Source organism: Bombina bombina, chromosome 2 (genome assembly GCF_027579735.1).
Source record: "Bombina bombina isolate aBomBom1 chromosome 2, aBomBom1.pri, whole genome shotgun sequence".
NCBI lineage: Eukaryota > Metazoa > Chordata > Amphibia > Anura > Bombinatoridae > Bombina > Bombina bombina.
This window is the reverse complement of record NC_069500.1, coordinates 770042629-770070488: the sequence shown is the minus strand read 5'-3', so window position 1 is coordinate 770070488 and position 27860 is coordinate 770042629. Positions and strand designations below refer to the sequence as shown.

The 27860-nt window shown below is 37.1% G+C and overlaps 1 protein-coding gene across 1 annotated transcript; it reads left to right on the top strand.

The window, feature by feature from the left end:
- On the top strand, positions 1–27860 carry NR2C2AP (nuclear receptor 2C2 associated protein). Its single transcript, XM_053700696.1, has 5 exons — positions 1–134; positions 15048–15138; positions 26129–26234; positions 26568–26639; positions 26995–27860. The coding sequence occupies exons 1-5, from the start codon at positions 97–99 to the stop codon at positions 27105–27107; spliced, it is 420 nt and encodes a 139-aa protein (XP_053556671.1). The 5' UTR covers positions 1–96; the 3' UTR covers positions 27108–27860.

Sequence of the window (27860 nt, the reverse complement as noted above, 5' to 3'; positions counted from 1 at the left end):
CACGCTTTTAATTGTTATAGTTTTGGAACGCTAGCAATTTAGGATGGGGTGTGCTTTACGGCACCCTCTACTCGAGTGAATTAGTTTTACTGCAAGATGGCAGCGTCCGTGCGGTGTAGTGGAACCGTGTGCAGGTGAAGTGTAATTTCTTGTGTCGTTGACATTTTTCGCTTATGTATTCAATAGCAATTACATAATTTACATGTCGTAGACTTATTTTAGGGCTCTTGGTTGGTTATAACACGTTTTGGTGTAAAAAGACCAGGTGTCTGAACAGTGCTAAGATTATTAGGTAAAATCTGAGTTCATTATTATTTTGTATTCATGTCATTAGCCAGCAATGAGTTGGCAATATATTGGGGTTTACTATAATTGGTTTTGGGTGCATATACTCAGCTGTGTTTTGATTGTAAGATCCGTTTGAGTATATTATGAGCTGCTCCGTGGGTGAAGCAAAGCCTTTATTAGTTGTAGGAAGTTTAAACTATTAAATGTTACTCATTTACAATATGCAGCCCCATATTACATAAATGTTAACCTAACAATTTAGAATTCTATATAAGGTTTCAATCCGTTAGTGGTGCACCCAGCAGATTATGTTGTTTCACCTGGGTAATATTGGTGCCACTTAGTGACAGTCTACACCAGAATTTTTATTGTTAATCCCTTTATTACCCACTAGGCGTGGCGATAAGCCTGCCCAGAGGGCAGTCTATGTTTAAAAAAATACAAACAGTAAAATTACATAAAAAAAATAAACAAAGTTATCTAAAATAAAAAATTTAAACCTAAACTTTTATACCAGAATAAAAAAATATCCCTTAAAAAAAAAAAAACCCTAATCTAATACTAAACCACCAATAGCCATTAAAAGGGCCTTAGTTAAAGTGAAGGTTAACTTTCAAAACTTGCTCAATTGTATTCAATGTATTATTTAAATTGAGTGTGAGGTTCATTCATGAATTCGCTAACTTTTTTTTCAAATTGAAGTATTTCTATATTTTTATCCGCTTATTGCTTGCGGCAAAATCAACCCGTTTTTCGTCTCCTATTTTACATCCTCATCACGTGGCAATACCCTCCAATTGAGATTCTGGCCGATAGGCGGCCGTGACACTACGTCATTTACTTAACATTCGATTTGCACATGCGTAACTTGTTTTCGGCATCCCCGACAGCTTGATGCTCGTGGCCGATTCGCGCATGCGCACTTCAGTACTTAATGCGCATTGTAGCCCAGTCAATCGCATGCGCATTGCGGGTAATATGCGGACATCGCGCATGCGCAAATGGACTGGATCATTGTGAACGCGCAAGAGAAGTGACGTATAGAGCGGGTGGGAACGCTCTATACGTAGAGAGTGAAAATCCAGGAAGAAGAAGATGGGAGGAGTCGAAAATCAAACGGATGCATAAAACGTTAGTGAATAAAAATACAAAATAAGATATTTTTAGCAAAAAAAACTTGGCGATTATGTTAATATACATGTGTATTATGCAATGCTATGTTTTCATTTGTGTAAATTAACTTTCACTTTAAAGGATCACTGAACCCAATTTTTTTTCTTTTGTGAGTCAGAGCATGCAATTTTAAGCAACTTTCTAATTTACTCATTTTATCACATTTTTTTTCGTTCTCTTGCTATTTTTATTTGAAAAAGGCATCTAAGCTTTTTTTCTTGGTTCAGAACTCTGGACAGCACTTTTTATTGGTGGATGAATTTATCCATCAATCAGCAAGGACAACCCAGGTTGTTCACCAAAAATGGGCCGGTAAGGACTGCTGTGCTTACGCGTTTCGGCTCTAGTGGCCGTAATCGTAGCTGCAATCACTTGCCCCAATTGACCTTTTATATTCAATGGAGCCAGTTAATAGGTTAAAACCAAATTTACCTCTCAATTACTTGAGGCGGAACACACACACATCATAAAAGAGACTAATATTATGATATAACAAAGCTAAAGCTGTCAAATATTTTACATAAGTATTACTGTAGTAACACAACTCATACCATATCATCCTCTAGCTTCATTAGCTCAATAACTCACTTATGAAATATAAAATATAAACAATTGATCACTGTAGTAATAACAAACGTTCTCTTAATACCTTTTATCCCTTTGTTACTTTGTCAATGTTACGTGTAACCTAATGACTATTGTTATAATACGATAACAAATCTCATTGATAGCTGTATGTACATATAAAATAAGAATAAACTCATTGTCCAATTAATGTGAAAACATATATAAAGACTGGATTCTAATCTTAGAATTCGATTTCTTGATTACTTACTATGCAAAATTACAAATATGCAAATGAGATTATTTATAGAAACAGTAATAATCCTAATCCTAGGCGAATAGGTAGTATTATTTACTGCTGCTTATACAGATTAGGACATAGGGAATCCAGAAGTGTACTCAAAATGGGGAGATATGAGCATAAACAGTACTGATATATAGGTTAACGCAAAATATATGTATTCCCATACATGATTTTGTCAAGTAAAACAAAGGTAACCCTTGACATATCCTTTATAATGGTGATACTTGAGTTTAAATGATATACATAATTAAACAGCACTGTTGTGTTATTGTTGTATTTGTATATGTATGTGTGTGTGTGTATATATATATATATATATATATATATATATATATATATATATATATATATATGTGTGTATTCTGGTTATTGAACATTAAACATCAAATTTTAAACGTCAAACATTACATAAAAATAAACTGTATTATGCTTAACATAAAAATAAACTGTATTATGCTTAACATAAAAATAAACTGTATTATGCATTAATAATCCTCTGGATACACAGGCCCAGAAACACTACTCCCAAAAGTTTATAATATCATATTCGGAATTTAATCCATATGGGACTCTTGTTCTGAGCCTGTGTATCCAGAATGCTTCTCTTTTTGCCAGTAACTTCCCCCTATCACCACCTCTTGGTTTGCATTTAACCAACTCCACAATTGTCCATCTAAGGGACCTTGCATTCTCACCATGTATCTGTTTGAAATGCTCTATTAGTGGTGTGGTTAATTTCCCTGATTTTATATTGGTTAAATGCTCCCTTATCCTCTCTCTGATCTCTCTTGTTGTGAGGCCTGTGTATTGTAACCCACATTCAACACAGGTGAGTAGGTATACAACAAACATGATCTACAATTAAAACAGGAAAAATGCTTAAAGGATTACTTTCTGTTATAATTTTTAAGCTAAACAACTAACGTATTAAAGTTAATAAACATTAATTAAAACCTACTGACCTATATTTTCTCCAAAATGAAGTTTCATAACGTTCTAAAAGTTATATCTTTTATTTGCAGATGATGTCACATTATCCTGCCCACTATTTTCAGCACTGCATGTTCAAAATACTTAAACCAATCACTTTGTGTTTAGAGCGCCATTTTGAAACCTAGGTATTGTAAACGGATTGGTACAGAGCAAAGGATACCCACGGAGTGGGTTTGGAAAACAATTACATTTGCAGACAAGATTTCTGATATACGGTAGAGATATGTTAATGAAATGCTATTGATAAAAAGCGTATTTGGGGTAGTTAGTTAGTAACAGGCATAGAAAATATTTACTTACAGTGGCCCTTTAAATTTCTCCCCTGTCGCAGTGCTCGTAAAACCATCTCCTTGTTGCAAAAAGCTACAAGCTGTACATTGTGAATAACTACATTTGTAAGTACCCTTACAACTGAGCCAAGATGAAATGTTAGAAGTTTCAGTCTTGAGTTGTGTGGGTGCTAGTATATTACCTAAACTCATACCTTTCCTGAAAGCAAACCTACATCCTTTTGATAATACATTGGTTAAACCATCATCCGCTTTGAGCATGGAAAAATGTTTCCTAACAATGTTACAGATTTGGTGGTACTGTATGCTGTTATAAAAGATACACCCTCAAACCTGTCATTGGTTACATTCTTTGGTTTGAGCAAATCCTTTCTTTTATAGCCCCTCTGGAGAAATCAAAGCCACAAGAGAGAAAATTGCAAATGCTAACAGAAAGGATTTGCTCAAACCAAAGAATGTAACCAATGACAGGTTGAACAGCAAACAGTACCACCATATCTGTAACATTGTAAGGAAACATTTTTCCATGCTCAAAGCGGATGATGGTTTATCAAAAGGATGTAGGTTTGCTTTCAGGAAAGGTATGAGTTTAGGTAATATACTAGCACCCACACAACTCAAGACTGAAACTTCTAACATTTCATCTTGGCTCAGTTGTAAGGGTACTTACAAATGTAGTTATTCACAATGTACAGCTTGTAGCTTTTTGCAACAAGGAGATGGTTTTACGAGCACTGTGACAGGGGAGAAATGTAAGCATTTTTCCTGTTTTAATTGTAGATCATGTTTGTTGTATACCTACTCACCTGTGTTGAATGTGGGTTACAATACACAGGCCTCACAACAAGAGAGATCAGAGAGAGGATAAGGGAGCATTTAACCAATATAAAATCAGGGAAATTAACCACACCACTGATAGAGCATTTCAAACAGATACATGGTGGGAATGCAAGGTCCCTTAGATCAGTGTTTTTCAACCAGTGTGCCATGGTACACTAGTGTGCCGTGAGAGATCCTCAGGCAGACTGACAACAGTGCGGGGGTGTCCCTCTTTCAAATTTTGAAATATTGGGAGGTATGTGACAGGCTCATCAGGCATCATTTACAACCATGACATTGACATTCATTCACAGACAATCATTATGATTGTTTGTGAATGAATGTCAATATGTCACGTATAGTTTGTAGGAGGCATGGCATGACAGCACAGTATAGTGTGTGTGTGTGTATATATATATATATATATATATATACACTGTGTATATATATATATATATATATATATATATATATATATATATATATATATATATATATATATATATATATATATATATATCTATATATATATATATATATCTCCTGTATTAGGCTACAATGTGTGATTTTGTAAAATTTTGGGATGGTGGTGTGCCGCAGGATTTTTTAATGTAAAAAAGTGTGCCACGGCAAAAAAAAGATTGCAAATCACTGCCTTAGATGGACAATTGTGGAGTTGGTTAAATGCAAACCAAGAGGTGGTGATAGGGGGAAGTTACTGGCAAAAAGAGAAGCTTTCTGGATACACAGGCTCAGAACAAGAGTCCCATATGGATTTAATTTCCGAATATGATATTATAAACTTTTGGGAGTAGTGTTTCTGGGCCTGTGTATCCAGAGGATGCATAATACAGTTTATTTTTATGTGATGTTTGACGTTTAAAATTTGATGTTTAATGTTCAATAACCAGAATATATATATATATATATATATATATATATATATATATATATATATATATATATATATATATATATATATATATATATTCATTAGCAAAGATGTGCACTCTCACTTAATCACAACTGCCAGGGTGCTAGTGGAGTTAGATATACAGCAATAAAGAAAACTTGCACTCACTGGACTTTTAACACAACTTTACTTGGCAAAGATAGTGACGTTTCGGGGACAGTGTATCCCCTTCCTCAGACAGTGATTGCATCAAACAATGGTGAATTTATACATTCAAACAAACAAACCCCTCCCCCCAATTAGCACAAAAAAACGCCAAATCATGTTGCTATGGTGACCATAAGTCACAAAGTAAACACTATAGTGTTGATCTAATACTTAAAGTGTAATGTGAGCCATCACGGCTCTTAAACAAATTGTTACTGTGCAAATGCTAATTTAAAAATCTGTAGCAGTACTGGACACCGATGTGAAACATACATGACACAACTATTTGTGGGGTTTGTTTGTTTGAATGTATACATTCACCATTGTTTGATGCAATCACTGTCTGAGGAAGGGGATACACTGTCCCCGAAACGTCACTATCTTTGCCAAGTAAAGTTGTGTTAAAAGTCCAGTGAGTGCAAGTTTTCTTTATTGCTGTATGTATATATGTGTATATATATGTATATATGTGTGTATGTGTGTATATATATATATATATATATATATATATATATATATACATACATACATACATACATACATACATACATACATACATACATACATACATACATACATACATACAGCCCTCAGTTTACGCCGGGGTTAGGTTCTAGAAGGAATGGTTGTAAATCGAAACCATTGTAAATTGAAACCCAGTTTGTAATGTAAGTCAATGGGAAGTGAGGGGGAGAGGTTCCAAGCCCCTCTCAAAATTGTCATAACTAACACCTAAAACATTATTTTTAAAGCTTTAAAATGAAGACTTTAAATGCTAAACAGCATGATAAACCTAATAATAACCACACAACACAGACTTCACTTGCATTTTTCTGCAAACAGTTCTTTCTATGCATTCTAATCTGGACTGATTTATAGACTGGAAGATCTTGTTCCTTTGAAATCTGCTCGATAGCTCAGGTCTGGTTAAACTGATTAATTTCAGCTTGCTTGGCTTTGCTGCAACACAAGCGGACAGCTCAACCTACTGGCTATTTTAATCAATGCACTGCTTCCTAATGCTTTTCAATAGCAGTCACATGACTGGAAAAAAAGGTTGTTATTCTGAAACGGTGTAAATTGAACCGTTGTAAAACGAGGGCCACCTGTACATACAATTACACAACAGTGCTGTTTAATTATGTATATCATTTAAACTCAAGTATCACCATTATAAAGGATATGTCAAGGGTTACCTTTGTTTTGTTTTACTTGACAAAATCATGTATGGGAATACATATATTTTGCGTTAACCTATATATCAGTACTGTTTATGCTCATATCTCCCCATTTTGAGTACACTTCTGGATTCCCTATGTCCTAATCTGTATAAGCAGCAGTAAATAATACTACCTATTCGCTTAGGATTATTGCTATTTCTATAAATAATCTCATTTGCATATTGGTAATTTTGCATAGTAAGTAATCAAGAAATCGAATTCTAAGATTAGAATCCAGTCTTTATATATGTTTTCACATTAATTGGACAATGATTTTATTCTTATCTTATATGTAGATACAGCTAGTAATGAGATTTGTTATCGTATTATAACAATAGTCATTGGGTTACACGTAACATTGACAAAGTAACAAAGGGATAAAAGGTATTAAGAGAACGTTTGTTATTACTACAGTGATCAATTGTTTATATTTCATAAGTGAGTTATTGAGCTAATGAAGCTAGAGGATGATATGATATGAGTTGTGTTACTACGGTAATACTTATGTAAAATATTTGACAGCTTTAGCTTTGTTATATCATAATATTAGTCTCTTTTATGATGTGTGTGTGTTCCGCCTCAAGTAATTGAGAGGTAAATTTGGTTTTAACCTAGTAACTGGCTCCATTGAATATAAAAGGTCAATTGGGGCAAGTGATTGCAGCTACGATTATGGCCACTAGAGCCGAAACGCGTCAGCACAGCAGTCCTTGAGGTGGAACACACTCCACTCACCTATCCTTGGGATACGTTTCCTATTTTGCAATTTGTATGCAATTTTAAAGAATTCTTCAAATAAAGTTTACTCTGTTTATCCTACCGGACTCCAGTGCACCTGTGATTTTAGTTGGATGAGTATTGACAATATAACCAAGGTTTGCACGTTGTAATCCGGGTGGGATTCCTGCCTGCACCAGTCCACTCACCTCTTACAGTTCTAGAGAGAGACGGGAAGCTAAAGGTGCGTGATGATGACGTCAGACGCCGAGAACCTTTGCAGCCAGAAGGGCAATGGAGTTTGGTGAGTCACTAACAAGATCTTTCTCCTATTAAGGTTAAGGTATCTTGTAAAATTTAGTGTGAAGTAACTCGCAACCTTGAGAGGTACATTTAAGCAAACTCCGGCAGAAATCGAGCACTCGAGCACCCGCAAACAGCTAGAGGTGAGTGGTGAAGAAGCGGACATTCTGTTCATAGTCCGATTATATTCTTATGTAAAGAAGTTATCTCTTCATTGAGAGCGTATAAGTATTGTTTGCAAATTGTGACCTTACAGTGACTACAGGTGCCTCACCTTTTTGGTTTTAAATTTACTAAAAAAAACTAAGCTACCCATTGCCCCTAAAGGGGTATTTGTATGGGCATTGCCCTTAAAAGGGCATTCAACTCTTTTACTGTCCTTAAAAGGGTAATCGGCTCTTTTACAGCCCATTAAATCCCTAATCTAAAAAATAAAAATCCTAAAACTAAGCCCCAAATAGGTACTCACCGTTCCTGAAGTCCGCATTGAAGGTATTCTTCCAGGGGGCTCCATCATCTTCTATCTTCATCCGGAGCGAAGGCGCGGATCGGTCTTCCCCGATGCACAGATCTGGAGTTGCGGTCTTCTGCGGCGTGGAGGCTCCTATTTATCCGATCTCCGGCGTACACTGAAAATTGAATGCAAGGTACCGCATTCAATTTGGGGTAACTTGCATTTCTATTGGCTGACATTTTGAAATCAGCCAATAGGATTAGAGCTACTGAAATCCTATTGGCTGTTCAAATCAGCCAGTAAGATTTCAGTAGCTCTCATCCTATTGGCTGACTTCAAAATTTCAGCCATTAGGAATGCAAGGTACCCCAATAAATATGGGGTACCGTGCATTTGATCTTCAGTGTGCGGTGGACGATTGCATGAAGAGGAGCCTCCACGCCGCTTTGGACCACCGGCACTGAGGATCTGTGCATCGGGGAAGCCAGCTCCTCACCTCCGATCCGCGCCGCCATCGCCCCGGATGAAGATAGAAGATGATGGAACCTTCTGGAAGAAGACCTTCTCTTCCAGACTTCAGGAACAGTGAGTACCTATTTGGGGGTTAGAGTTTTTTATTTTTAAAATTAGGGCTTTAAAGGGATACTAAACCCAATTTTTTTTTTTCTTGATTCAGATAGAGCATGCAATTTTAAGCAACGTTCTGATTTACACCTATTATCATTTTTTCTTTGTTCTCTTAGTATATTTATTTAAAAAAGCAGGAATGGAAGCTTAAGAGCCTGCCCATTTTTGGTTAAGCATCTGGGTAGCACTTGCTGATTGGTGGCTAAATGTAGCAAACCAATCAACAAGAGCTACCCAGGTGCTGAACCAAAAATAGGCCAGCTTCTAACCTTACATTCCTACATTTTCAAATAAAGATAGCAAGATAATGAAGAAAAATTAATAATAGGAGTAAATTAGGATGTTTCTTAAAATTATATACTCTATCTGAATCATGAAAGAAAAAAATTGGGGTTAGTATTCCTTTAATGGGGTTGTAAAATAGCTGAATGCCCATACAAATGCCCCTTTAGGGTCAATGGGTAGTTTAGTTTTTTTATTTTGGGCGGTTTGGTGGGTGGGTTTTTTTTACTGTTAGGGGGGACTTAGTATTTTTTAAACGTCAAAGAACTGTTTAACTTAGGGCAATGCCCTACAAAAGTCCCTTTTAAGGGTTATTGGTGTTTTTATTTGGGGGGGGGGGCTTTTTATTTTCATAGGGATTAGGCTTAATTCTATAATGTTAGATTAATATTTTGTAATTTAATGTTAGGATTTTTTATCTTAATTGTAATTTAGTAGTAATTGAGGTTAATTTAGGGGGCTTAGTAATTTTAAATTAGTTATTTACATTGTTGGGGGGGTGGTTTGCGGTTTAGGGGTTAATAGTTTAATTAGGTTTATTGCGATGTGGGGGTTTGTCGGTTTAGGGGTTAATAGTATTAGTTTGAGGGTTTAAGGGTTAATATTGTAATTTTATTTATTTGGCGTTGTGGGGGTTTCACGGTTTAAGGGTTAGGTAGTTTGTGTTGTGGGGGTTTGGCAGTTTAAGGGTTCGTTTTTTTTTGTTAATACTTTGTGCGGGCAGGTCATTTTTTTTTTTTTCTTTTCTTAATACTTCATGCGGGTGGTTCGTTTTTTTTTTGTTTTTTTATTATTATTTCTTGTGGGCGGTTATTTTCGTTATTTCGTGCAGTTGCATTTTTTTTTTTTTTAGGTTTCGTTTGCCTACGCTGCATCCAGGTGGATTCCGGGTTGCGAAAGAACATTCCTTTTGAGGATGTGTGCGCTACTGGAGACGGACGCGTTACAAATGCGATTTATAGTATAGATTCCCCAGTTTTGCATAACAAACACGGTTATATTAATATACGTTTTACTTCTGTGATTATCTTGTATCTAAGCCTCTACAGACTGCCCCCTTATTTCAGTTTTTTTGACCGACTTGCTTTTTAGCCAATCGGTGCTGACTCCTAGTTAGCTCAACGTGCATAAGCACAATGTTATCTAGAAATATATATATATATATATATATATATATATATATCTCACACATGAAAGTTGTTTAAAATAATATGCCTTTTCTGAATCATGACAGTTTAATTTTGACTAGACTGTCCCTTTAAATATAAAAATGGATATTGAAAACAAATTCTTTTAATCATGCATATGACACAGCATTTAAGGCAGTTTAAACATTGTTATTGTTGTATGAAAAGGGACATATGCTGTCAAGTGTTTAACTTTTTCCCAACTTTATTTATAAGACGCAGGCACCACATACAGAGTTAGCTTTAAAGCAAATCAAGTACAATACACAATCAGGAATTCAAAAAGAAATGACCCTGCATCATCTGCATGTTCACATTTTTAACACAGAGCAAACAAAAAATCTAAAGTAACCCTAACAAAATAAAATAAAAATCCCTAATGATAACATTACTAGCCTATACTAATACATATTACACAAGAATACACTAATATAATAGCATACTACTATAATACACCTGCAGAGGGCAAACCATAGTTCCACCATTTAGTGTGCTGACTTCAAAACCCCAAATAATGGAATTTTGTCTATATTCCTATATAGTTTATCAGGCACTGTTAGCCTCTTTCATAAAAGTAGGAGTTATGAATGTTGTGGTGTTGGTTAAGAATGATATCATATTCAAGTGGCCTCCATTAGACATCTTTCTCATGTTTAAAAGACGAGTAAATACAGTAGATTTGCATAATTAACAAATACAGGGTAAAAAGACAATGCAATAGCACTTAATCTGAACTTCAAATGAGAAGTATAATTTTTTTTCTGACAAATTTTAAAGTTATGTATATTGCCACTCCTCTTGTACCATGTGACAGCCATCTGCCAATCACAAATGCATACACGTACCACGTGAATCACAAATGCATACACGTACCATGTGACAGCCATCAGCCAATCACAAATGCATACACGTTTATTCTGTGAATTCTTGCACATGTTCAGTAGGACCTGTTGACTCAAAAAGTGTAAATATAAAAAGACTGCACATTTTGTTAATGGAAGTAAATTGGATAGTTGTTTAAAATTGCATGTTCTATCTGAATCATTAAAGTTTAATTTTGACTTCAGTGACACTGCACTGACCTATCAATATAGCACCTTCCTGTACAAGCAGTTATCTTTGGTGATATCCACTGCCCATATCATTGCCACTTCCAGTCATTTCTGAAGCAATACAGACAAAATTCATTGACGTTTGGTTTTTAAAGTTCCAGTAAACCTAGGAAATAATGTTATATAATTCTGCACATAGTGCAGAATTATATAACATTAGCTTAGCTCCAGATTTCTAAAGTGAATAGTTAAAGGACCAGTCAACACTGTAGATTTGTATAATCAACAAATGCAAGATAATAGCACTTAGTCTGAACTTCAAATAAGTAGTAGATTTTTTTTCTGACAATTTTAAAAGTTATGTCTTTTTCCACTCCCCCTGTACCATGTGACAGCCATCAGCCAATCACAAATGCATACACGTACCATGTGACAGCAATCAGCCATTCACAAATGCATACACACTTATTCTTGCACATGCTCAGTAGGAGCTGGTGACTCAAAAAGTTTAAATATATAAAGACTGTGCACATTTTGTTAATGGAAGTAAATTGGAAAGTTGTTTAAAATGGCATGCTCTATCTGAATAATGAAAGTTTAATTTTGATTGAGTGTCCCTTTAAATAGATATCACGCAAAGAAAACAGAACGCTGCTCCTGGCTCTACTGAGAGGGTCTGTTTTCTTTTGCTAAGCATCACGGGCATGCTGTCTATTCACAGTGCGCCCAAACGCGCTATTAAAATCAATGTAGCTCACTTCCGCTCTGGTCTGGTAGCGGGAGCGAGCTACATTGATTTTAATAGCGCGATCGGGCCGGCTGTGAATAGACAGCGTGCCTGTGATGCGCTTAGCAGAAGAAAACAGACCCGCTCAGTAGAGCCAGGAGCGGCGTTCTGTTTTCTTTGCGTGATATCTATTTATTCACTTTAGAAATCTGGAGCTGAGCTAATGTTATATAATTCTGCACTATGTGCAGAATTATAAAACATTATTTCCTAGGTTTACTGGCCCTTTAAGCATTTGCGTCATTGATGGCCAACTTCCTAACATATGGGGGCTACAGATCACTTTTAGAAGTCCTTAAAGGGATACTGAACCCAAATTTGTTCTTTCATGATTCAGATAGAGCATGCAATTTTAAGCAACTTTCTAATTTACTCCTAATATCAAATTTTCTTCGTTCTCTTGGTATCTTTATTTGAAAAAAGCAGGAATGTAAGCTTAGGAACAGTCCCATCTTTGGTTCACCACCTGGGTAGCGCTTGCTAATTGGTGGCTTCATGTATGTGTATAATAGTATAGGAGAAGTAACATTGCTACTGTAGTTGTACTCCGTGATTTAACGTCCCTTTAATTACCACATTGCCAAATGTCTGTATACAAAGTATCCACAACAGCAAGGGTCCACAGCACCAAATAACGAGGAGAAGTTCTTGTCTTTATGTCATTTAACTTTTAGCTTACAAAAAGCATGTAGGCACACAGCAGCAAACAAAAAGCAACGTTTCGGGTTATTCACCCTTAATCATGCTTGATTCTCGTTATTTGGTGCTGTGGACCCTTGCTGTTGTGGATACATTGAGAGGTCTTTGCAGTGGCCCTCTACCACCTGCACCAGGTAGTGTGCTGTTTGTCTATTCTGAACTTCTGTATACAAAGTAAATGTTTTAAAGGAAGACTAAAGTTAAAATTAAACTTTCATGATACAAACAGAGCACACAATTTAATCAACTTCCCAATTCACTTCCATTATCAAAATGTGCACAATAAAAAGAAAAAGAGAGAAGAGCTCAACCTGGGAACCTACAATAGCATAATAGCTTGTTCTATGGCTAGTTACCACCCAAGAAGCAGCCTCTTTTTGCTCAACATGTGCTTTTCAAAGAGAAGAACTTTCCTGAAGCATATCAGTCTGATCCTGACTTCACAGTACAGTCCAGCCCCGAAATACCAGGCAATCCCTCTCTGAACGAGAGAAACAGCAAAACCCCAGACGTACGTTTCGGCCTATTGTGGGCCTCGTTAGTGAGGTGCAGCCATATCCCTCTAGGCACACTGAGCAACGGGTCCACTGGTCTAAAAGAGGCTGCTTCTGGGTGGTAAATCGCCATGGAACTAGCTGATGAGCTGTTGTTTGTTCCTGGTAGAGCGCTTCTCTCTTTGCAAATTAATATGACCCTGGGGAAGTCTCCCTATGGGTGATGGGGGAAACCAGACGTGGACTCCTTGCCCAGTGTGCTTAGAGGAATGTGGCTGCACCTTACTGACGAGGCCCATAGGAGGCCGAAACGATTGTCTGGGGTTGTCATGTTCCTTGTTCAGGGAAGAATTGCCTGGTATTTCGGGGCTGGACTGATATACTTCAGGAAAGTTTTCCTTTGTGAAAAGCACACTGGTCTAAAAGAGACTGCTTCCGGGTGGTAAATCGCCATAGAACTAGCTGATGAGTTGTTGTTCGTTCCTGGTAGAGCGCTTCTCTCTTTGTATGCAATATTTTTATATGCACAATTTCTAAGGCTCCAGCTCCTACTGAGCATGTGCAAGAAATAAAAAATGGGTTTATGTCCCTTTTAAGTTTTCAGTGAAACTATCTGGAAGTGAATGTATACAATACACAACAAATACTGCTGGATTAATTCACATTGGTTTATAGCAGTGGTCTCAAAGTACAGGCCCCAGGGCCAAATGCGGCACTCAAAATTAATCTGGTCCTCCCTTGTTTAAAAGGTTCTAAGAGGTGTAACTAGTTGATGATCTATATAGGCACTATAAAAACAAATATAAAGACAAGCATCAAGTGTAGACTCCCATCACACGCACTGCGTTGGGTAAATGTCACTTTTTACGTTGCTATACAGTTTCAAAATGATCACTTCACTTGGCACTCACAAGATAAATATAGACCACTGTGTATGTCTATTGTGGGCTACAACTCCCACCATGCACTACTACTTGGCTAAATGTCACTTCCATTTCCTAGTATATCCAGTTTCGGAGCACTTACTCAGTTGAAGTGGCCCCCCAGATACTTTGAGTTTGATACCCCTGGCTTATAGGGACGACTCCCGAAGTGCTTGTTCCTGAATAATCTTTCTCTTAAGTCTAAGAAAAAAATACAATTTATACTGAAACAGGATAAGAATGTAAAACATTGCATGTTTTAGGTTTGTCTGTTTAGAAATATGTATTTGCTGCAAGTGATGATAGATTATTTTTTTTTATTTATTTTTTTTTAAATTTGCTTTCAGTCCTAGTGAACCACAAATCCATGGGGGGCGGGGGGGGCTCATTTGAAGGCTGAACACCCTTAGTTTAGATGCTCATACATTATCAAGCAGTCCACTGGGAGGCAGGTAAATAAATCCTAATGAAGCATTGTTCTCTCCATGTTTTGCATGATCATTTATTATAAATCAAGCTTCACTTTTTAGCCTCTCAGTGTGAGCTATAGAGCCTCATGATTCCTTCTAGGCTCTGATTACTAAGAGGTATTCTATTGTTACGGTGGCGTCAAATCTCAGGAGTCACAACGGTAAGGCTAGTTTATCGCTCCCTAGGCATTTCTACTCAATGTAAAGCTGTTGCATTAGAATAAAGTATGCTCAGTTTCTTTCAGTCCATAAACACTCACTATAGTTCTTTTTATCTGCAGGGTTAGTTCTGTTCTCAATAGAGATATCAAACAGTTTGGCAAACAGTTTCTCTTTGATGGCAGAGAGGAGACCTGCTGGCATTCAGATCAGGTGATTCGAAAAAAAAGTGCATTCTGACCATGTTCAGTTGTATAGTCAATGGACCACTTCATTCTCAACTGAAGAGTGGGGGGCTGATTTTATTACTGTATTTTCATTTTCACTTCCTTTACTTCTGAATATTAAAGATTGTTTCTCTCAGTACAGCAAAATTCTAGTTTCAAATATTGACTTTGTTTTGGAACTTATTTTTTTAAAGGGATATAAAACTTTTTTTCTTTCAAGATTCAGATAGAGCATGTCATTTTAAGCAACTTTCTAATTTACTTCTATTATAATTTTTTTTATTTTTTTTTACCAATCAGCAAGCATTCCCCAGGGTGCTTACATTCCTGCTTTTCAAATAAAGATACCAAGAAAACAAAGAAATTGATAATAGGAGTAAATTAGAAAGTTGCTTAAAAATGCATGCTCTATCTGAATCATGAAAGAAAAACGTTGGGTTTCCATATCCCTTTAACCCCTTAAGGACCAAGGATGTTCAGGGTACGTCCTACAAAAACTGTCACTTAATGACCAAGGACGTACCCTGTACGTCCTCAGGGTTTTCAAGCGCTGGAAGCGATCGTGATTGCTTCCAGACTCTTTCATGTTATTGCAGTGATGCCTCGATATTTAGGCATCCTCCAATAAAAAAATATAGGCATCCAATGCAGAGAGAGACATTCTGTGTAAGTCTCTGCATCGGCCAGCTATGGTGCCGATCATTGATGGGTGGGAGCCATAGCAGGGAGGCGGGTGGGCCGCCCATCGTTGTAATATATCTGGATACTGTCCCCTGGAGCGTGCAAGGAGGCGGGGGGGGGGGCAAATGTTGGGAAAGCGATCGGGGAGGGGGGTAGAGTATTGTGGGGGGCTGCTACACTATAGAAAAAAGGCAACATTTTTTTCTGCCAGTACTTAAAGTGAATGTAAATTTTGATGAACCAGTGCCCGGTTTTTAAACATCCTATTAAAAACAGGGGCACTTTCATTCATCAAACTTTACATTTCACTGGTTTTGCTAAAATACTTACTTTTTCTTCGTGAAAGCCACTCCAGCGCTTCCCCCGCCCTTCACAAGCCTCTTCCTACTTTAGAAATGACGATTTCATAACCACCATAAAAAGGGTGGGTCTCATGGACTCTTGCCAATATGAAAGAAATGAATTTATCAGGTAAATTCTTACACAAATTATGTTTTCTTTCATGTAATTGGCAAGAATCCATGAGCTAGTGACGTATGGGATAGCAAATACCCAAGATGTGGCACTCCACGCAAGAGTCACTAGAGAGGGAGGGATAAAAATAAAGACGGCCAATTCCGCTGAAAAAATAATCCACAACCCAAATCAAATGTTTTAATCCATATAATGAAAAAAACTGAAAATATAAGCATAAGAATCAAACTGAAACAGCTGCCTGAAGTATTTTTTTTACCAAAAACTGCTTCAAAATGGTAGAATTTAGGAAAAAGTAAGCAAAGAATACCAAGTTGCTGCTTTGCAAATCTGATCAACAGAAGCTTCATTCTTAAAAACCCAGGAAGTGGAAACTGACCTAGGAGAATGAGCCGTAATCCTCTGAGGCGGGGAATTACCCGACTCCAAATAAACATGATGAATCAAAAAAGCTTTAACCAAGATGCCAAAGAAATGGCAGAAGCCTTCTGACTTTTCCTAGAACTGGAAAAGATAGCAAATAGACTAGAAGTCTTCCTGAAAACTTTAGCAGCTTCAACATAATATTTCGAAGCTCTTACCACATCCAAAGAATGTAGGGATCTCTCCAGAGAATTCTTAGGATTAGGACACAAAGAAGGGACAACAATTTCTCTACTAATGTTGTTAGAGTTCACAACTTTAGGTAAAAATTTAAACGAAGTCCGCAAAAACCGACTTATCCTGATGAAAAATCAGAAAAGGAGACTCACAAGAAAGAGCAGATAAAACGGAAAACTCTTCTAGCAGAAGAGATGGCCAAAAGGAACAACACTTTCCAAGAAAGTAATTTAATGTCCAGAAAATGCATAGGCTCAAACGGAGGAGCCTGTAAAGCCTTCAAAACCAAATTAAGACTCCAAGGAGAAATTGATTTAATGACAGGCTTGATACGAGCCAAAGCCTGTACAAAACAATGAATATCAGGAAGTTTAGCATTTTTTCTGTGGAACAGAACAGAAAGAGCAGAGATTTGTCCTTTCAAAGAACTTGCAGACAAACCCTTATCTAAACCATCCTGAAGAAACTGTAAAATTCTAGGAATTCTAAAAGAATGCCAAGAGAATTTATGAGAACACCATGAAATGTAAGTCTTCCAAACTCAATAATAAATCTTTCTAGACACAGATTTACAAGCCTGCAATATAGTATTAATCACTGAGTCAGAGAAACCTCTATGACTAAGCATTCAATATCCATATCATCAAATTTAATGATTTGAGATCTTAATGGAAAAACAAACCTTGAGATATAAGGTCTGGCCTTAATGGAAATGGCCAAGGTTGGCAACTGAACATCCGAACAAGATCCACATACCAAAACCTGAGCGGCCATGCTGGAGCCACCAGCAGCACAAACAATTCTTGGAAGAAGAACTAGAGGCGGAAAAATATAGGCAGGTTGATAACTCCAAGGAAGTGTCAATGCATACACTGCTTCCGCCTGAGTATTCCTGGACCTGGATAGATACCTGGGAAGTTTCTTGTTTAGATGAGATGCCATCAGATCTATTTCTGGAAGCCTGCACATTCTCCCGAATGTAAAGCTTGATGACAAAGATAATCCGCTTCCCAATTGTCTATACCTGGGATATGGACCGCAGAAATTAGACAGGAGCTGGATTTTGCCCAAGCAAGTATCCGAAATACTTCTTTCATAGCCTGAGGACTGAGAGTCCCACCCTAATTATTGACATACCCCACAGTTGTGACATTGTCTGTCTGAAAACCAATAAACGTCTCTCTTGAAATAGAAGCCAAAACTGAAGAACTCTGAGAATCGCACATAGTTCCCAAATATTGATAGGTAATCTCGCCTCTTGAGATTTCCAAACCCCTTGTGCTGTCAGAGATACCCAGACAGCTTCCCAACCTAAAAGACTTGCATCTGTTGTGATCACGGTCCAGGTTTGATGAACCAAAGAGACCCATAGAACTATATGATGGTGATCTAACCACCAAGTCAGAGATAGTTGAATATTGGGATTCAAGGATATTAAATGTGATATCCTAGAATAATCCCTGCACCATTAATTCAGCATTAAAAACTAGAGAGGTTTCATATGAAAATGAGCAAAGGGAATCAAATCCAATGCTGCAGTCAGGAGACCTAAAACTTCCATGCATATAGCTACTGAAGGAAATAATAGAGACTAAAGGTTCCGACAAACTGAAACCAATAAAAATTGTCTCTTGTCTGTTGGAGACAAAGACATTGACACAATCTATCTGGAAACCTAAAAAAAGGTGACCCTTGTCTTTGAGGAATCAAGGAACTTTTGGTAAAAATGATCCTCCAACCATGTCCTTGAAGAAACAACAGAAGTTGAAATGTATGAGATTCTGCAGAACGAAAAGACTGAGCAAATACCATGATATCGTCCAAATAAGGAAACACTGAGAACCTTTGAAAAGATTCCTAGAGCTGTCGCTAGGCCAGAAAGGAAAAGCAACAAATTGGTAATGCTTGTCTAAAAAAGAGAATCTCAGAAAATGAAAATAATCTGAATGAAAACAGAATATGAAGATGTTAAAAGAATAGCAATAGACAATGCATTAATACTGAGCCATTTTTTCTGCATGTAAAAGTTTATCATGATAACTTATTACAAACAATAGCTAAAGATAAAAATTAATAACATTAAAATAAATTAACTTACCTTTGGTAGGACTGATATCAGTCAGCAGGAATCCAACACTGTTTTCTGATACAGGAACAGTTTTTGAGATATCTTGCAAATGTAAGAGAAAAAAACATATAAAGCAATATATCAATTTCCTTATATGATAGTTTCAGGAATGGGAAAAAATGCAAACAAAATAAGCTTCTGAAAACCAGAAGCAAAAAGAAATAAAGACTTAAATAATGTCAGAAATCTGGCGCCAAGTATGACGCCCACAACTGACAAAATATTTTTTGGCGCCAAGAACGTCTGCAACAAACACAAGCGTCATAGATGACGCAATTACGTGAAAATTCTCGCCGTCAACTAAGACGCCGGAAATGACGAAAATACGTCAACAAACGTAATTCTCGCACCAAAAAAGTCTTGCGCCAAGAATGACGCAATAAATTAAAGCATTTTGCGCACCCGCGAGCCTAACAGCCCGCAATTTAGAAAGAAAGTCAATTTGAAAATTTCAGGTAAGAAATTTTTTTTTTTTATTATTATTTTTTTTTTTTTTATGCATTTCCCAAAATGAAACTGACAGTCTGCAAGAAGGAAATATACTGATAAACCTGAATCATGGCAAATATAAGTACAAACATTATATTTAGAACTTTACAAATAAAGTGCCAAACCATAGCTGAGAGTGTCTAAATAAAGGAAAACATACTTACCAAAACACACTCATCTACATAAAGTAGATAGCCAAACCAGTACTGAAACGAGAATCAGTAGAGGTAATGGTATATAAGAGTATATCGTCGATCTGAAAAGGGAGGTAGGAGATGAATCTCTACGACCGATAACAGAGAACCTATGAAATAGATCCCCGTTAGGATGACCATTGCATTCAATAGGTAATACTCCCATCACATCCCTCTGTCATTCACTACACTCTGAGAGGAACCGGGCTTCAGCATGCTGAGAAGCGCATATCAACGTAGAAATCTAGCACAAACTTACTTCACCACCTCCATAGGAGGCAAAGTTTGTAAAACTGAATTGTGGGTGTGGTGGGGTGTATTTATAGGCATTTTGAGGTTTGGGAAACGTTGCCCCTCCTGGTAGGAATGTATATCCCATACGTCACTAGCTCATGGACTCTTGCCAATTACATGAAAGAAATATACATGTGAAGGGTGAAGGTATCAGTGTTACAATGTAACTATCGCTAATTTTGGGGGGAAATGGTTTGGAAATAGCAAAGTGCTACTTGTACTTACTGCCCTATAACTTGCAAAACAAGCATAGAACATGTAAGCATTGGGTATTTCTAAACTCTGGACAAAATTTTGAAACTATTTAGTATGGGTGTTTTTGGTGGTTGTAGATGTGTAGCAAATTTTGGGGGTCAAAGTTAGAAAAAGTATGTTTTTTTCCCCCCATTTTATTTCATCATATTTTATAAAAAAAATGTATATGATAAAAATAATGGTATCTTTATAAAGTCTATTTAATGGCGAGAAAAACAGTATATAATATGTGTGGGTACAGTAAATGAGTAAGAGGAAAATTACAGCTGAACATAAACACAGCAGAAATGTAAAAATAGCCCTGGTCCTTAAGGGTAAGACAATTGAAAAATGGTCTGGTCACTAGGGGGGTTAATGAGCTATATTTTAGAATCTACAAACTTAAAGGGCCATAATACCCAAATGTTTAAACACTTGAAAGTGATGCAGCATAGCTGTAAAAAGCTGACTAGAAAATATCACATGAACCTCTCTATGTAAAAAAGAAAGATATTTTACCTCAAAAGTTCCTCAGTAGCCACCTCCCATTGTAAAGGATTTCTAAGCAGCATATTAGTATGTCTGTCCTGGGACATTTGAAGGGATGAGCATCGTGCACTCTCATCTTATTTCACCAATCAGGTAAAGGAAGTTTACAATGAAATCTCATGAGAGTCAAGTCAAATCTCATGAGATCACAGTAAAAGTTCATGACCTCAGCACTGCTGATGCTGATTGGCTGCTGTTCATTTCTTTTTAATTTTTTTACCTGCAGCTGGGAGCAGTTGAGTATAACTTTTTACACAGAACTTACTCTGCTGAGCTGAGGAGAGTGTGAGGTAAAATATCTTCCTTTTTTACATAGAGATGCTCAGGTGATATTTTCTTGTCAGCTTTTTACAGTTATACTGCATCAGTTTCAAGTGATTTAGCATATGAGTATTATGTCCCTTTAATAGGACATTTTAATGCACAAAAAAATGCTCTAATTTATTGTGGGAAAAGATAACTTTGTTTAACCCCCACAAGAGTATTAAACATCTAGGTAAAGCCTTACTTGGGAACAAGCAAGCTGCTCAGCCAACTAGGAGTTGCATAATTAGAGCATATCATTTTTGTATTAGAATGACCCTTTAAGAAGCTGCGGAAATCTCACAGGATGAAAAATTATTTTGAATTTGTAAAACACATTTTATTAAAACATTTGTACCCAACAGCTTAGCATTGAGATCACCATATAAAGGTCTGTAATCCATTAGAGCATTGTAAGGTAACATTTTCTCCCCTTTAATGTGCTCACAATCATCCTTTTTACCTGCTGAAGAGTTTTAAATTGTTTACAATTAGCTCATGTACCTTTTTTTTATTGTGTCATTTTAAATGTCTGCTTTTGCCTTTTAAAACCAATGTCTGTACTAAAAATGAAAATACTGAATTATTGTCTGTTTACAGCTATGTAAACAAAAGGCACTAGGAGAAATCAACCTCCCAGTGGGAGTGAGCGGGAGAGAAACCAGCCCATTTGAAAGGGTGTTCCTGCGACCAGCCCATTTGAAAGGGTGTTCCTGCAGATGCTTTGAATATGATGACCACCTATCAGTTGCTTTCCTAATTACATTGACTTTAAGCACTAAGCCTACATTTGTTTATATGAGTGGACAGTTTGAAATCAAGGTTCTCTGATTTCTTGACTTTAGAGAATAAAAAGAAATCACTTATATGGTGGGGAAAAGGTTTCTCATTCTTCCACAGTTACTGAATAATTTTTCATCCTGTGAGATTTCAGCAGCTTCTTAAAGGGTCATACTAAAATGATATGCGCTAATTATGTCACTCCTAGACCTAGATTTGGAGTTTGGCGGTAGCCGTGAAAACCAGCGTTAGAGGCTCCTAACGCTGGTTTTAGGCTACCGCCGGTATTTGGGGTCACTCAAAATAGGGTCTAACGCTCACTTTTCATCCGCGACTTTTCCATACCGCAGATCCCCTTACGTAAATTGCGTATCCTATCTTTTCAATGGGATCTTTCTAACTCCGGTATTTAGAGTCGTTTCTGAAGTGAGCGTTAGACATCTAACGACAAAACTCCAGCCGCAGGAAAAAAGTCAGTAGTTAAGAGCTTTCTGGGCTAACGCCGGTTTATAAAGCTCTTAACTACTGTACTCTAAAGTACACTAACACCCATAAACTACTTATGTACCCCTAAACCGAGGTCCCCCCACATCGCCGACACTCGAATAATTTTTTTTTAACCCCTAATCTGCCGACCGCCACCTACGTTATCCTTATGTACCCCTAATCTGCTGCCCCTAACACCGCCGACCCCTGTATTATATTTATTAATCCCTAATCTGCCCCCCACAACGTCGCCTCCACCTGCCTACACTTATTAACCCCTAATCTGCCGACTGGAGCTCACCGCTATTCTAATAAATGTATTAACCCCTAAAGCTAAGTCTAACCCTAACACTAACACCCCCCTAAGTTAAATATAATTTACATCTAACAAAATTAATTAACTCTTATTAAATAAATTATTCCTATTTAAAGATAAATACTTACCTGTAAAATAAATCCTAATATAGCTACAATATAAATTATAATTATATTATAGCTATTTTAGGATTTATATTTATTTTACAGGTAACTTTGTATTTATTTTAACCAGGTACAATAGCTTAAGAACTATTTAATAGCTAAAATAGTTAAAATAATTACAAATTTACCTGTAAAATAAATCCTAAACTAAGTTACAATTAAACCTAACACTACACTATCAATAAATTAATTAAATAAACTACCTACAATTACCTACAATTAACCTAACACTACACTATCAATAAATTAATTAAATACAATTCCTACAAATAAATACAATTAAATAAACTAGCTTAAGTACATAAAATAAAAAAGAACTAAGTTACAAAAAATAAAAAAATATTTACAAACATAAGAAAAATATTACAACAATTTTAAACTAATTACACCTACTCTAAGCCCCCTAATAAAATAACAAAGCCCCCCAAAATAAAAAAATGCCCTACCCTATTCTAAATTACAAAAGTTCAAAGCTCTTTTACCTTACCAGCCCTGAACAGGGCCCTTTGCGGGGCATGCCCCAAAGAATTCAGCTCTTTTGCCTGTAAAAAAAAAAACATACAATACCCCCCCCCCCAACATTACAACCCACCACCCACATACCCCTAATCTAACCCAAACCCCCCTTAAATAAACCTAACACTAAGCCCCTGAAGATCTTCCTACCTTATCTTCACCCTGCCAGGTTCACCGATCCGTCCTGAAGAGCTCCTCCGATGTCCTGATCCAAGCCCAAGCGGGGGGCTGAAGAGGTCCATGATCCGGCTGAAGTCTTCATCCAAGCGGGAGCTGAAGACGTCCATGATCCGGCTGAAGTCTTCTATCAACGGCATCTTCAATCTTCTTTCTTCCGGATCCATCTTGCAGACCTCCGACGCGGAACATCCTCTTCTCCCGACGCCTACTAGCCGAATGACGGTTCCTTTAAGGGACGTCATCCAAGATGGCGTCCCTCGAATTCCGATTGGCTGATAGGATTCTATCAGCCAATCGGAATTAAGGTAGGAAAATTCTGATTGGCTGATGGAATCAGCCAATCAGATTGAGCTCGCATTCTATTGGCTGATCGGAACACCCAATAGAATGCGAGCTCAATCTGATTGGCTGATTTGATCAGCCAATCGGATTGAACTTGATTCTGATTGGCTGATTCAATCAGCCAATCAGAATATTCCTACCTTAATTCCGATTGGCTGATAGAATCCTATCAGCCAATCGGAATTCGAGGGACGCCATCTTGGATGACGTCCCTTAAAGGAACCGTCATTCGGCTAGTAGGCGTCGGGAGAAGAGGATGTTCCGCGTCGGAGGTCTGCAAGATGGATCCGGAAGAAAGAAGATTGAAGATTCCGTTGATAGAAGACTTCATCCGGATCATGGACCTCTTCAGCTCCCGCTTGGATGAAGACTTCAGCCGGATCATGGACCTCTTCAGCCCCCCGCTTGGGCTTGGATCAGCACATCGGAGGAGCTCTTCAGGACGGATTGGTGAACCTGGCAGGGTGAAGATAAGGTAGGAAGATCTTCAGGGGCTTAGTGTTAGGTTTATTTAAGGGGGGTTTGGGTTAGATTAGGGGTATGTGGGTGGTGGGTTGTAATGTTGGGGGGGGGGGTATTGTATGGTTTTTTTTACAGGCAAAAGAGCTGAATTCTTTGGGGCATGCCCCGCAAAGGGCCCTGTTCAGGGCTGGTAAGGTAAAAGAGCTTTGAACTTTTGTAATTTAGAATAGGGTAGGGCATTTTTTTTATTTTGGGGGGCTTTGTTATTTTATTAGGGGGCTTAGAGTAGGTGTAATTAGTTTAAAATTGTTGTAATATTTTTCTTATGTTTGTAAATATTTTTTTATTTTTTGTAACTTAGTTCTTTTTTATTTTATGTACTTTAGCTAGTTTATTTAATTGTATTTATTTGTAGGAATTGTATTTAATTTATTGATAGTGTAGTGTTAGGTTAATTGTAGGTAGTTTAATTAATTTATTGATAGTGTAGTGTTAGGTTTAATTGTAACTTAGGTTAGGATTTATTTTACAGGTAAATTTGTAATTATTTTAACTATTTTAGCTATTAAATAGTTCTTAACTATTTAATAGCTATTGTACCTGGTTAAAATAAATACAAAGTTACCTGTAAAATAAATATAAATCCTAAAATAGCTATAATATAATTATAATTTATATTGTAGCTATATTAGGATTTATTTTACAGGTAAGTATTTATCTTTAAATAGGAATAATTTATTTAATAAGAGTTAATTAATTTCGTTAGATGTAAATTATATTTAATTTAGGGGGGTGTTAGTGTTAGGGTTAGACTTAGCTTTAGGGGTTAATACATTTATTAGAATAGCGGTGAGCTCCAGTCGGCAGATTAGGGGTTAATACTATTTATTATAAGGTTAGTGAGGCGGATTAGGGGTTAATAACTTTATTATAGTAGCGCTCAGGTCCGCTCGGCAGATTAGGGGTTAATAAATTAGGCAGGTGGGGGCGACGTTGTGGGGGGCAGATTAGGGGTTAATAATAATATGCAGGGGTCAGCGATAGCGGGGGCGGCAGATTAGGGGTTAATAAGTGTAAGGTTAGGGGTGTTTAGACTCGGGGTACATGTTAGAGTGTTAAGTGCAGACGTAGGAAGGGTTACCGCATAGCAAACAATGGGGCTGCGTTAGGAGCTGAACGCGGCTTTTTTGCAGGTGTTTGGTTTTTTTCAGCTCAAACAGCTCCATTGTTTCCTATGGGGGAATCGTGCACGAGCACGTTTTTGAGGCTGGCCGCTTGCGTAAGCAACTCTGGTATCGAGAGTTGAAGCTGCGTTAAAAATGCTCTACGTTCCTTTTTTGGAGCCTAACGCAGCCATTCTGTGGACTCTCAATACCAGAGTTATTTTTATGGTGCGGCCAGAAAAAAGCCGGCGTTAGTTTTTCGTGTCGTTACCGACAAAACTCCAAATCTAGCCGCTAGTTTGCTGAGCAGCTTGCAGTTCCCAAGTGAGACTTTGTCTAGGTGTTTAATACTCTTGTGGGGCCTTCAAGGGTTAAGAAATTAGCATATAAACCTACCTAGGTTTAGCTTTCAACTAGGAATAACAAGAGAACTAAGCAAAATTGATGATAAATGTAAATTGGAAAGTTGTTTAAAATGACATGCCCTATCCGATTCATGAAAGTTTATTTTTGACTAGACTGTCCCTCTAATGGTTTATGTGATTATTATCTCATGTTTGCATTACTGTTCTGTTGTACGATAAGGTAGAGCTTAAGGAGATGTTATTATTTTGTGTTTAGGGATCATCACAGTGGATTCTTTTGGAATTCCCACAACCTGTCTTGGTTACCCAAGTGAGCATCCAGTTCCAAGGTGGATTTTCAAGTAAAACCTGCACATTAGAAGGTGAGGTATGGGTGGTTTGTATTGTGGTAATGTTGTTATATTGCACTAACCAGTACTGCCTCCATCCTAGGCATTCTCCCATCATGCACTGAAGAAGTTCAAGCATAATTATATGTGGCAATAGGATAGGTTATATCCGTATATAAGTGGGGTTGAAAGACTAAATTATGTGGGCTTATATGTGTATATCGGGAATTATTTAAAGGGATATAAGGTATTATTGAGAGACTGCAGTGATATATTCTAAGTACAGGGGAACATAAGTGACTGGCTATCCATTATGATCACGTTGACTTAGTGCTCATATACCAACTTTTCAACATTTTATTGCAGGCTGCCAGAAAGAAGAAGAATTAAAAAGGATATCAGAGTTCTACCCAGAAGACTCCAATACACTTCAAATATCCTTTTTTGGGTAGTCCAGAGAAGTTGGGAGTAAATCATTGGTACTGTAGGTCTTGTATAGTGGGGGGATGGGAACTTGGCACTCGATCTCCTGTTGCTGGCAACAGCTTCTGGCCGCTCACCGGCTTGTCCCAAGACATATGGGAGCTAACCCCACATTTAGTGTCAGGGAGTTGCCTTTGGTAAGGAAATAATAGCCTACTTTTATTGTAATCTTTGATCATCCTCTTTATTGACTTAGGATAAGTCCAGGCTTCAAGTTTATTCTTTAGAAAAAGTAGTATTAAATGCCTTACCTTAAATTCCATATATTCAGTTGTAATATATTATCCCTTAACTCCCTCTATATACATATTCAATTTTCCAGCACATACCATTCACAAGCTAAGGATATCTTTCCAAAACAGCGCTGATTTCTTTGGGAGAATAGTAATTTACCACCTGGATGTTCTCGGCCAGAAGCAATAGCATGTATACAAGAAGAGCTGTTATCTGAGTCCAGAAGAGCAAAATCTACATTTTTTATATGTTTGTACATGAGAAACATAACTGATGAACACTGCATTTGATACGAGTCTTGGTCCATCTGTCATACAATACACAACTTTTTGCAAAAAAGCCTTACATTTGCCTTTGTACTGGGCTTGGATATTATATTTTATATTATATGGTTTTTAAAGTGTTTCCTGCTTATCACCCCCCCCCCCCTTGCATACATTGAATGTATAATACGCTGACACAAAAGTCAGTGTTCAAAGTAGTGCCATTAAAAGATGTGCTCATGTTAACAAACGTGGCATATAAAGTGTTAAATCATTTTATTAAAATGGAGCCAGTACTGGGCAGAAGAGAGTGGTAAATAGTCTGGGTCAGTAGGTGGTAACATTCGGGAGGAGATATACTATAATAGCAGTAATAAGCGTTCTGATCTTGATACAGCATATACAATGTAAAAAACGAAATTAATTCTAAAGCTGGATCACTTCAGAAAATTACTTTGTGTGTGGATTTTCACCAAGCAGTTACATACTTTACCATTTGAAGTATATATATATATATATATATTACAATATCTTGAGCCAGCCCAGGCTAAAAACATTTGATGGCAATGTGACCCACTCAGTAAATTATTTACTAAGTTAAAGGAATAGTGTACTCCATTTAATGTGTTCCCAATGATTTGTTTTAAATGCTGGAGTGTATTAAATTGTTTACAAAGGA

Coding starts and splice junctions, on each gene's coding strand:
- NR2C2AP (XM_053700696.1), top strand. CDS start 97: ATGGCAGCGTCCGTGCGGTGTAGTGGAACCGTGTGCAG. Junction 15,139..26,128: donor CCTGCTGGCATTCAGATCAG/GTGATTCGAAAA, acceptor TTTTGTGTTTAG/GGATCATCACAGTGGATTCT. Junction 26,640..26,994: donor CTCCAATACACTTCAAATAT/CCTTTTTTGGGT, acceptor CTATATACATAT/TCAATTTTCCAGCACATACC.